This window comes from Xyrauchen texanus, chromosome 3 (assembly GCF_025860055.1).
Source record: "Xyrauchen texanus isolate HMW12.3.18 chromosome 3, RBS_HiC_50CHRs, whole genome shotgun sequence".
Taxonomy (NCBI): domain Eukaryota; kingdom Metazoa; phylum Chordata; class Actinopteri; order Cypriniformes; family Catostomidae; genus Xyrauchen; species Xyrauchen texanus.
In genome coordinates, this window is record NC_068278.1 from 56,321,028 (window position 1) to 56,333,964 (window position 12,937).

Sequence of the window (12,937 nt, forward strand, 5' to 3'; positions counted from 1 at the left end):
CGTAACCAAACGTTTTACATTCATACGAGCAGACAGAGAAGTTAGTTTGAAGTAAGTTTGGAGCAGCAGAAATAGAAATAAACCTTGTGTAAATTGTCATGTAAACAGTTAGCTTTATGCTAAGCTAAAGTGATTTCTAGCCATTATACATGCACCTATTTTCAGGTACAATCACATTTTTTTTATAAAGGAAAATAAAGGTTAGATCATATTGTTTTTTTTTAGTAAGACCTTTGATATTAGCGCAAACATCTTATTCTTGATGATAATTTTTGTATTGTTTTCCTGTAAAAATATCTAAAAATACATGTAAACTACCTTAAAACAAGATCAATTTGATTTATCTTTTTTAGAAACAACACTGCATAAAATATTTAGAGTTTTTATAGTCAAAGCAAGTGAAAAAATGTACCTGTGCTGAAGAAGTAATCCAAAGTATTTAGATTACATTACTGACCTTAAGTAATCCAACGGAATGTTACAAATTGTATTTTACAGCATGTAATCTGTAATCTGTAGTGGAATACAATTTTTGTCTTTGAGCAGATTTAATAGATAATAAACATTTTCTGTTTTCAAATATATTTGTTTAGAGTAAATATTGTGTAAATTAGTGTTCATTTCAGCTATTTTTATGTAGGGGATACAAGGGCTAGTTGTCACACTTTTTACTCCAGTGACAATTTAAGAAAGCCACTTTTTGCATTGCCAGGGTTATCAAGAAAAGCCCAAATGTTTGGGGTATTCTATATGGGATAAGTTGTCAAATAAGTTGTCTTATCTGATATAATTAGGCCAAACTGCATAGTGTATATATCAGCATTTCATCTGTCATCAGCCACCCTAATCTGTAACACATCGGCATCAGCCAGTAAAAACAAAAACACATTGTATGAACCAACTAATATAATTGCATTATTTATGCAGCTAGCACACGCTTAAATCCATCAAAACAATAAAGTTTAATGACCCACCTGAGCGCGCCTGTTTGATGTTAACAGGCTGAAATCCTCCGTTGAGCACAGAAGAGTCGATGATGTCAGAGTGAAAGCGCCGATGCGTCTTGCGGTACACCAGCAGGGCCACGATAGCAGAGACGACAAGACACATGACAATCGCCATGACGATGCCCACGTACAATGCCACCTCATCTCCGCCTGGTGCAGCTGCACAACACATAGGCAGTATGTTCAGTAATACTAGCCTACTGCACTGTATACTGCCTGCTATTCTTTAAAAATTGTATAGTGACAAGAAAAAAGTATGTGAACCCTTCAGAATTAGCTGGTTTTCTGCATCTTCATCAAAGTCACAAGTATAGACAAACACAATGTGCTTAAACTAACAACACACAAACAATTATAACATTTCATGTCTTTATTGAACACATCCCATAAAACATTCACAGTGCTGTAGAAAAAGTAAGTAAACCCCTAGGCTAAAATCACCAACAAAATCTAATTAGAGTCAGGAGTTGGAAAACCTGGCATCCAGTTAATGTAACGAGATTGTGGGAGTGTGGGTTGGAGCTACTTTGACTTATAAAGAGAACTGAAACATTTTGAGTTTGCTATTCACAAGAAGCATCTGCTGACGTGGAATATGCCTCGCAAAAAAGAGATCTCAATAGACCTACGATCAAGAATTGTTGCTATGCATGGGGCGGTGTGTCACAGCATCATCGGACTGAGCTTGTTGTCATTGCAGGCAATCTCAACGCTGTGCGTTACAGGGAAGACATCCTCCTCCCTCATGTCCTGCAGGCTCATCCTGACATGACCCTCCAGCATGACTATGCCACCAGCCATACCGCTCGTTCTGTGCGTGATTTCCTGCAAGACAGGAATGTCAGTGTTCTGCCATGGCCAGCGAAGAGCCCGATTCTCAATCCCTTTGAGCAGGTCTGGGACCTGTTGCATCGGAGGGTGAGGGCTAGGGCTAGGTGGAAGAGTGGGGTAACATCTCAGAGCAAGAACTGGCAAATCTGATGCAGTCCATGTGGACGAGATGCACTGCAGTACTTAATGCAGCTGGTGGCCACACCAGATACTGACTGTTACTTTTGATTTTGACCCCCCTTTGTTCAGGGACACATTATTCAATTTCTGTAAGTCACAGGTCTGTGAAACTTGTTTGGTTTATTTCTTAGTTGTTCAATCTTTATATGTTCATACAAATATTTACACATGTTAAGTTTGCTGAAAATAAAAGTAGTTGAAAGTGAGAAGACGTTTCTTATTTTGCTGAGTTTACTTCAATGTGGAAAGACAGAAATCTTTAAGACTGTTTTTGCCATAATATATGAATAAAATCAGCAATTAAATCATACAGCAACGATATCAAAAAGGTAGCTTCTTTAGTCAAAATCACACAACAAATTGCATTTTTCAGGCTGGTCCAGCGAATGTACACTTTCTAAACAAAGGTCCTGGTCAGGCAGGCAGCCAAAATCAAGAAAAAAAAACAGATCTGATAATCACAAGCCCGATCCAATGTCTGGTTTGAAAACAAACTCCAATCAGATTATTGTTAAAGGAATAATTGTCCCAAAAATGAATATTCTCTCCTCATTTACTCACTCTCATGCCATCCCAGATGTATATGAGTTTATTTCTTCTGCAGAACACAAACAAAGATTTATAGTAGAATATCTTAGCTCTGTAGGTCCATTCAACATACAACATACAAGTGAATGGAGACCAGACCTTTGAAGCTTCAAATATCACATAAAGGGAGTGTAAAAGTAATCCATAAGACTCCAGTGGTTCATTCTATATCTTCAGAAGTGCTATGACAAGAGTGGGTGAGAAATAGATCCATATTTAAGTCCTTTTTTACTATAAATCTCCACTTTCCCTTTCACATACTTTTACATTTTGAAAGTGAAAGTGTAGATTTATAGTAAAAAAATTACATAAATATTGATCTGTTTCTCACCCACACCTATCATATCGCTTCTGAAGACATGGATTAGACCACTGGAGTTTTATGGATGACTTTTATGCTGCATTTATGAGCTTTTGGAGCTTCATAGTTCTGGTCACCATTCCCTTGCATTGTATGGACCTACAGAGCCAAGAAGAATGAAAGTCATTTACATCCATGATGGCATGAGGGTGAGTAAAATAATGAGAGAATTTTCATTTCTGGCTGAACTATTCCTTCAATGTGTCTCAGGTCTAAACATTTTTTCACCCGTCATTCGTTATGCAATGGTTTGTTACAACAGGTACGGCGACAAGAAGGCAGATGTCGTATGTCACAGCATGTGCCAACTTTTCCTGTTTTTTTGCTATTGTCTGTGCCAAACGTGTTCAGATTTGGATACCGTCCTCATGAAAACCCTAAACAATGGCAAAACATCCATCGCTAAAGTCTCAAGCATAGTGAACTTACGCAAATTTGCATCGTAATTATAATAACAAATATGGATGTGCTTGCAAAAAAGACTGCACTCTAAGAAAAAAATTTGATTTCCCCTGCAGTTAACAAAGCCATATTGGCAAAGTCTGTCAAAAAGGGGCTAATTTAACTGAAAGGTGGGACTTTCATGCCTACAACCACCATATTGAACGTTACAGTTTCTCCCATTTATTGGCCTACAAATAGTCTCGTCCTTGTAGTGTCTCTGGTGCTACATATTGCCAAAATAATAAGAATGATATGTTAGTATGCTATTCCATTTTAAAGGCCATTCTAAGATGAAGGTCACGTCCGAGAATGGCCTTTAAACAATGATATTAATCACAATATGAACCCTGTTTGTCAATCCTTAGAGCAAGTTTTTGCAGGAAGAAGAAAAAAATGCCCAGATAAAATAGGAAAAGACAGAGAGGGCTGGAGGAAGAGAATCCATAATAAGACACTGGCTTTTAAATTAATGAGGCTATAAATTATTACATGCCCTATTGCTCATCTTCCTGGAAATCAGACAGCGGCAGAACAATACTGACATGTTCATCCAACCTCTTTTCCTGCTGATTCTCAAATGTGTTTGTGTGTGTACAAGTTGTGAGTTTGTGTACGTGTGTGTGTGTGTGTGTGTGCAGATTTATAGGGGATCAGGGCTGAATGAAACAGCTGAATGAAATGCAGTTCTGGAACATCAAAGTGAGAAGCAGCCAAATCGTCACAGTTTCTGAAGTTTAAAGTGTGTGTGTGTGTGTGTGTGGCGCATGCTTAAATCCCCACATATGTAACTATTGGCTGAGTAAATCTCATGCAGGCACTCATCACTCATTAGTTGCAGTGAGATAGTAATGAAGGTACAGTACAGCGATTAAAACTCCCCTCATGCTCCAGAACATCAGATTCTTCACCATGACATTAAAACACCCCATGAAATCTGCGCCACAGAGCCACATTTTTACAATTTTCAGAGGAATTACCAACAAATTGTTTACTAATAACTATACTGCATGTCAAGCTAGGAGAGGAGAACGTATTAAACATCAAGAATGACACATTTCAGGCTAGACTTGAAATGAGACTAGAATTGTGAATATTAATTCAAGTACACACTCAACTTCCGTTGGCTTTACATTGACCCACCTTACCAATCATCATTTTCAAACTGCCTTCTGAATATAGCCCACATCTGCTGTTGATCGAACAAACTCACGCCATTCGTTGAGTCAGTGTTGTTGTGTCGGGCTGGATGAGCAAAACAATAAACCTACATAGGGCTTACTTATTGTTGTCTCTGTAAATTAAGATGGGATAAGAGAAAGTGGTTTAAAAACAGGTGGATAGTAATGATTACAACTAGTCTGATTAGGGCAGCTGTGGCTCAGTTGGTAGAGCGGGTCAGCCACTAATCGCAGGATTGGCGGTTTGAATCCCGGCCCACACGACTCCACATGCCGAAGTGTCCTTGGGCAAGACACTGAACCCCAAGTTGCTCCCAATGGCAGGCTAGCACCTTACATAGCAGCTCTGCCGCCATTGGTGTATGAATGGGTGACTGAGACGCAGTGTAAAGTGCTTTGAATACCGTTAAGGCTTAAAAAGGTGTTATATAAGTGCAGACCTTTTACCATTACTGTACTTTTTCTACTTTTTTAAGTATAAATAAAGAATAGTACTTTTACTTGAGTTGATTAAAAATGATGTATTCAATTTCGCTACGGTTATATTTCACCACCAATTACAAAGTACAAAAATACATGATATTCTTGAATTTTTGGGAAGAAGAAATCAGCAAGCTATGAACACTATATCTGGTTATAAATTAAAAGCCGCTGTGCTGGCATGACGGAAGCCCGCAGGACACAGTATCATGAACACAGCAGCTTGCATAAACTGCCACTGGTGTCCTCTCTTCTCTAGCTTCTCCACGACTTTCTACCCTGTCAATATACAAGAACTGTAAGATGGTGATTTTCTGCATATTTCATTTTATTCAGGAAAGGAGCCATTCATTCAGGTACGAGAGAACCGTCTGAACACGTTTAACTACTGATCCAACTTCACTTGTTTTTAAGAGTTTTAAACATTAACACGATGCAGTTTGACATACATGTGGGGATATCTTGTTTACTTGCTACTGTGTGTCTAAAACAAACTTTTATATACCTTAGAAAGTTAAGCACAATCCAATAGGGTCGGAAATGAATGGGGACTTCATTAAAATATCCCTAAATTCAAAATATGGTGGCAAAAATGCCCGCACCAGTTCCCATGTTTTATTAATAATATCTGATGTTCTCACAATTACATTTACATTTACATTTATGCATTTGGCAGATGCTTTTGTCCAAAGCGACTTACAGTGCACTTATTACAGGGACAATCCCCCCGGAGCAACCTGGAGTTGAGTGCCTTACTCAAGGACACGATTGTGGTGGCCGTGGGGATTGAACCAGCAACCTTCTGATTACCAGTTATGTGCTTTAGCCCACTACGCCACCACCACTCTTTACATCCATTGCACAGATGGGCTCTCCACTTCTATCAATCAGCATTAGTTCGGTATTGCACTCCCGCGTTAGATTAAGAAACTGTTCCCCCTCTTGTTCAAAATAAACTGTCCTAGCGGGTGACGCTCACGGTGCTGTACTGTACTTCCCTGCCCAGTGCTGCCATTTCTCTGTCTGAAAAGCCTTACCCGCTAGAGGCCAAAAGTGCACAAGGGATGGACGTTATATAAAGAAGGTATGAGAAATTATATATTATATTAGTTTTTTACAGTATGTTAACTTAATAGCCAGAATACATGGACATACATGAATGAGAATAAAACTGAAATAGGAATGTGTTTCAGTCACAATGCACATTATAGAGTTTAGAGACGATTTAGAGACATTTAGAATGTTACAAATGGCTATTTCTATTTAAATAAATGTTCTTAAAACGTTCTGTTTGTCCAATAACCCTCTTGCAGCAGTGCAAGTCTTTGGTATTTAGAAGCTGCTAGTATAGGACCCGTGAGGAGTCTGTTGCTCAAACTAGAGACTATAATTCATGCATAGAATAGCCTTCATCTCTCTAAAACAAGAAAATTTAATTTCAGGAGAAATGTGTTTCTTTTGTCTATTTTTAAAACCCAAATTTACTTACAAGTGTAAAGCAACTTATAATGACTCAATACCTCAGCAAAACTGTATTGTGATTTCCGCATGGTAGCGTAACCATTTTCAATTGTTCTAATAATAAGCACACTTTCTTGAGTACCATATTAGCACTTTAGAATGCTTTTGTAAGGAATAGGTGACACAGTATACAGTATGTTTGCCACCACTGGTAAACAAATTGAATAAATACCACTTAAAACAATTATTTCATACTGTAATAATAATTTGCAATTAATGATTTTGGCAGTATTTTTGATCAATTTAATGCATCACTGGTGAAAGGAAGCATCGATTTCTTTCAAGAACAAAAACGTCTTTGTGTCCTTAAAATGGAAGCGTGTATACTATATATAATATAATTTTTTATAGTAGTTTTTCTACAAACTGCTTATTTACTCTTACTTGAGTCATAATATTTCTGAGTACTTCTATTTGTACTCAAGTAAATTATTTCTTCATTAACAGTACTTTTACTTAAGTAAAAAAATCTAATGCCTTATGGGGGCATTAGATGGCGGCATCCCCCCCAGCCCCCCCTCAATTCGAGCACTGGTAATAGCACAACTAAGCTCAACAAGCCCCATGATTTGAGGTATCATTCATGTCCGTAGCAAAGAGCAGGATAAGTCATGCACCAAAGATTTTAATTTCAGGTTAGGGGTTTGTTTAAATCACTAGCCCTATGCATGTGCAATATAATAGATAACTACTACAAAAAACACCACTAATAAAAGAACGTCTATCAAACCAGCTCTAATCAGAATGAACCATCCTTGACCAGCATGTGAACAGCAGGATTTACTGTGTGTGTGTGTGTGTGTGTGTGTGTTCTTAGAGAATTTAAAGTAGCTGCGATTTTGTACGAAACTAAAAGCCGTAGAAATCCGTGACACAGCAGGCGGTCACACTAAACACAGCATACACATCTTACATCCCTCTTTTTTTGTTCTGTCTTTCCTCAGTGACCTCTACAACTTCTACGCCTCTTTCTTGCGTGTTTCTCCACTGTAATATCGAGTGACTTACACCCATAATTAATTTACAATCAGAGGTAAAAAATTGATCACAGCTGTGTCCTAATGACAAATATTATTCGATTACTGGCCGTGACCAAACATGAGTGTCATTAGTTGTGTCAAACATTAGGGGTTGATCACTGTGTGTGTGTGTGTGTGTTGACATCAGATGGTCTGCATTTGATACCAATCAGCAGTGTGCAAATTATAAAATGACTTTCAGGAGGGTAAACTTTGATAAAATTCGATATATCATTTTAATGTTCAGGGTGTAATTTGTTAAGGATTTTTTCATGCAACCAAAAGAGTTTTTAGTCAGTATTAACACCATACAGCTATTTAGGCATTGTTTCAGGCTACTGCTGTAGGTAGTAATACAGCATTTTTAAAATCTCTGCAATAGTTAATGCAGTTATTTAACGTTATTGTAATAAAAGTTATGGCAATAATATAAACTAGCGATAGATTTAAAACAGAAGCATTACCATTGGGATATGCTGAAACACTGTAGAGGTTGAACTCACTGACTTTACTGACTTTAAAGACTTTTTATACACAACATAAACATTTCCTTGTGCTAGAGCTACTTTTAATATGTAAACAGTGTTGAGTAGATTACTTCTGAAATGTAATCCGGTACAGATTACAAATTGCACAACAAAAATTGTAATCAGTAATGTAATATTTTAGATAGCACTTATAGGTGCTTATTGCATGTTTTGATCAAATTTTAAGTGTATTAAAGGAATACTGCGGGATAGGGCCGCCACTGGGGGAGGGGCGGGGGTGTCACGTGATGTGAAGCAATCATCTGTGTTCCGCAACTGCTTTCGGGTCCTTGAATAACGTATAACGTGTGAGTAAGGGCAGCTGGTAGACTTTCTGGTGCCCTCCAAGGGTAAGATGGTGCCCGCCTAGGCAGTTGGTTCCCCACGCAGACTGCGTATTACGCATATAGGGAGCGGCAGTACTGCTGCGGGTCCAATACAAGTTAAGCTCGGCTGACAGCATTTGAGGCATAATGTTCATTACCACATACAATCAATTTGACTCGTCGCACTTTTTCTTTAAATAATAAAATATATATCAACGTTACAGTGAGACACTTACAATGGAAGTGAATGGGGGCAAGTTTTGGAGGGTTTAAAAGGCAGAAACGTGAAGCTTATAGTTTTCTAAAAGCCCTTACATTAATTCTTCTGTTAAAACTTGTGTATTACTGTAAAGTTGTTTAAATCGTAATGTTATGGTCGTTTTAGGGTTTACAAAGTTGTAAAATTGGTTAAGTAAGGTTAGTAAGCGTATCACATTAAAATCATGTTAACATACATATTGTTTACATCTTTTGGCTATACTTAAGTACCAATGTACACATCTTTCATTAAACATTAAACAACATGTAATCAATATGCAATCATGCAATCCATAAACAGATAACTGTAATCTGAATGTAATGTAATCTAATTACTAGACGTACATTTTTGAAATCCTGAATACATGTAGTCCATTACTACCCAAAACTGTACCTAAATATATAATAAAGTGATAAAAAAGGACTAATTATGTTTTGTCATTGTGCCATATGATATTGATATTGAATTACAAAAAGCACGTTGGCTATTGGTTATCATGACCTCAACCAAAAAGTCAAGTCGTGTCAGAAGCAGAGCAAGTTATAACAGTTTGATGAAAGATTATATATAAGACATCTTTTTTCCTTCGCATAACAAAAAAAGAGTAGAAACATCAATGAATAAAGTAAATGGGGTCAATTATTATTTCATGTCGACTATAAGGTGTGAGACACATGCATTTGCGTGTTTAAATATGCATTTGTGTGTAGTAGAGAAAGGTTGTTTCTATGCCGGAGCATGGTTTACTTATACATGCTATTGATTGTATTCAGGAAGTGATTAAAGTGGAAGGACGGAGTGCAGAGGCCGAGGGGGGTTAATGAGGGGAAGGAAGTTTGATCGTCTGGAAACCCGTCCCACCCATGAGTCTGCCACAGGAAGAACCATCTGCTGATCACAATATCTCGGCATCGATCCACACACTCACCCACACTGATAGCACACACTCAAAGTTAAAGGGAAAGATATGCCAGGGAATTCAAAAGGAGAAATTTTAAAGAATGTTGACGCTGCTCTTTTGTATAAAATGCAAGCATGCTGTAACTAGTGATTGTCAAGCTCTTGAAACAATAGAAAGCACTATTAAAAAAAATAAAAATACAAATAATAGTTCAACCAAAAATGAAAATTCTGCCATCTTTAACTTCAAACCTGTATGACTATGGGTGTTTCTCAATACTAAGAACACAGAGAACGGACTTACGTTTGAATGAAGACCAGTCTTGCCAAGCTACCTTGGAAGATCGAACTTGGAAGGACAGGAAGACCAACAAAACAACAAATGTTGATGGAGTATGACCCTCACGAGCCATCAGACTTTGGCAATCTCTCAGTGGGAAACTCTTGAGGGAAAAATTAAATGTCCATTATTTGCCACCGTAATGCTGCTATGACTTCTGGGACTTCAAATAGGTTCCTGCCCACAAGTCACCATCTGATGCATTCTCGAAATTTGGCCTGATCAAGAACAAACTGGGTAATTTTACGCAATCTCTGTCCTTGCATTCAATATTGCAATTGAACTTCTGTAGTGCATGAGGACATCGAACAAGTCCACGAGAACATAAGAACACATAAAATGCTTTCTTATGTGAAACACAAATGGAGATGTTTTACTAAATATCACAGGTCTTTTTATTAATACAATTGCAGTTGAAGTGACTCACTGTAAAGCATGGAAAAGGACATCCACCTAGATGCAACAGCAACCATAGTGCACCAGTACACTCACCGCACACAAGCTATTGGTGGAGAGGGTAGAGTGATAGAGCCAATTCATGGATTGGGATTTTTAGGAGTGTTAGCAAGTAGTCCATAGACTTAATAAAATAAAACTATTATAGTTTCAAAAACTCTTCGCATCTCTCATTGTTTAGTCCCGCCTCAATCTCACACCATTTGTTGAGCTAATGTTGAGCTTTTTTGATGAATGCCCCCTTACCTCATTCATACTTCATATGAGACATCTTTTGAAAGCGGATAATTTGTGTTACCAAAAAATAAAAGAGAGACAAAAAAATACAAAACTCAATATTTGTGAAGGAGTTCAGTATAAAGGAGGAGGCGAGAACCGGCTTGATAACATAAATAATATTTTAATGATAAACTTAATTAAAAGACACAAACACACACACACGATGGTCAGTTGCCCGTAAACCATCTCTCTCTGTCGCACCACTGTCCGCAGTCGGCCTTTATCCCTCTCGGAGGCTTAATTAGCCTGATAAGGGACCGGGTGTGTATAATCATGACCCGGCCCCGCCCTTCGCCCCGTCACAGTATTATTTGCGCAATGTAATTTCAATGCATTGCATAATTTTAACGGTTTGTTAAATTCAGCAGGCTAACATATCATGAATGTGAGACATAACCTTGCGTTTTGTAAATTTAAGCAGAATGAGGGCTATATCTTGGGCCTATAAAATGAAAATGCAAAGACAGAAACTAATAATAAAGTAGTATTCTTATTATACTTCAAAAATAAGTGAAAAGACCAATAATATTGCATATTTTGTCCCATTGAAATGCTCGCTCTACATTACAGCATTGATTTTGAGTTGGATGTAGATGTAAATTTACTGGTATCAACTATGTGACTAATTTGTGTGACTGAGTTGGAACTCCTTTCATCAGGTCCTTATTGATTCAAATGAGTCATCTCTTATATATTCATGCATTAAAAAAAATAAAAAATATTAATAATTTGTGCCTATTTTTGTTTTTAGGATTTCGCATTTCTATTTCATCTAAAAAAATATATATATTTTGCATTTGCCCTTATGAAAATTTAAATGTATTTATTTGATAGTTTTAACAGCGGTATTTTTAACAAAACCATAGTAAGCACATGGAAGCATGGATCTTCTTCACTACCATGATTAGATGTGACATGATTTCCATCTAAAAAAAAACAAGGCATTTTTGTATTATTACAAACAGTAGGCCTACTCTAACATATGTAAAAACAATAAATACTAAATATGAACATTTAAAAGTTGTAATCAAAATGTATTATATTCCCTCACTCCCCTAATTAATGTAGCCTATGATAAATTTAATAGAGCTGAAATAGTAATATGATAATATGTATTATCCAAAGCGACTTACAGTGCACTTAATACAGGGACAATCCCCCCGGAGCAACCTGGAGTTAAGTGCCTTGCTCAAGGACACAATGGTGGTGGCTGTGGGGATCGAACCAGCGACCTTCTGATTAACAGTTATGTGCTTTAGCCCACTACACCACCACCACTCATATAGAATTCTGTGCCGAATTCAAATGGTTTCCGTGTCTTGCAGCATGCTTCTCACTGGATTTCGCAACGCTGCAATGATCAGAGGTGTGCGTTTAAGAGCTCGAGACCGGTTTGTGAGTAAAAAAGCACCTGCTTTGCGCTCGCACTGCTCTGTCCATTGAGCCGTATCCACCCACAGAGCCATACAGGTGCATTAGCGGAGGTTGTGACTTCACCTGTCTATTTGACACATACTTCAGAAGCATCACTAGACTTCAGTGTCAGATGAACTGCGGTACAAATACGTACCAACCCGAATAATGGAGTCTAGATAAACATATTAATGCAAACAGGAACTTAATATATTTGATTTACATGATTGATAAAGGCCCCCATTTGTAACCCAATGTCCCCCTCTCTACTAATTTGCTCTCAGCGCCCCCTGGCATCCTTTGAACACCGACTGGGGGTGGTTCCGCCCCCGTTGAGAACCCATGACTTAAACAAACAGGCTGCAATTCCGCTTGGTGCCACTAGAACTAAAATTACACCTTTTAAACAATTCTTAAAAACAATGTTTTTAGCGACCTTAACCCTTAAATCTATTATCTTTAGATGCCTCACATGGAAAAGGCTTAGAATTCTTTGTAATTTCTACTTCAATGTGCTTTGTAATGGCCTTGTTAGACAGCACCAGAACAACATTTCCTGTTCACTTCTGTAGTCTGACACTTATGTGAACAGAGTTCTGAGTTTAATCTAAAGCAATATCTCTCTCTTTTTCCCTCTCTCTTTGTCCCTCTTAAACTCTCGCCATCATATGCCTCGAGTCATTCAACTCATTTTTCCCGAGAAACACTCATACAAACACTAACACAAGCTTTGATGATAAAAGTACCAAGCTACTAAATGCAGCCATTAAAATGTATCTGGAAGATTAAACGGTTTCTTTGAACATGAGCGAGAGTGAAAGAGAGAGA

General features: G+C 37.7%; 1 protein-coding gene across 1 annotated transcript in view; it reads right to left on the reverse strand.

Annotated features, from left to right (window-relative positions):
- Nucleotides 1-12,937, reverse strand: part of LOC127622940 (netrin receptor UNC5C-like) — a 189,098-nt gene that overhangs the window by 35,416 nt on the left and 140,745 nt on the right. The window contains exon 8 of the mRNA XM_052097134.1: nt 975-1,166. Within this exon, the coding sequence (XP_051953094.1) occupies nt 975-1,166 (192 nt within the window). The remainder of the gene's footprint in view (nt 1-974; nt 1,167-12,937) is intronic.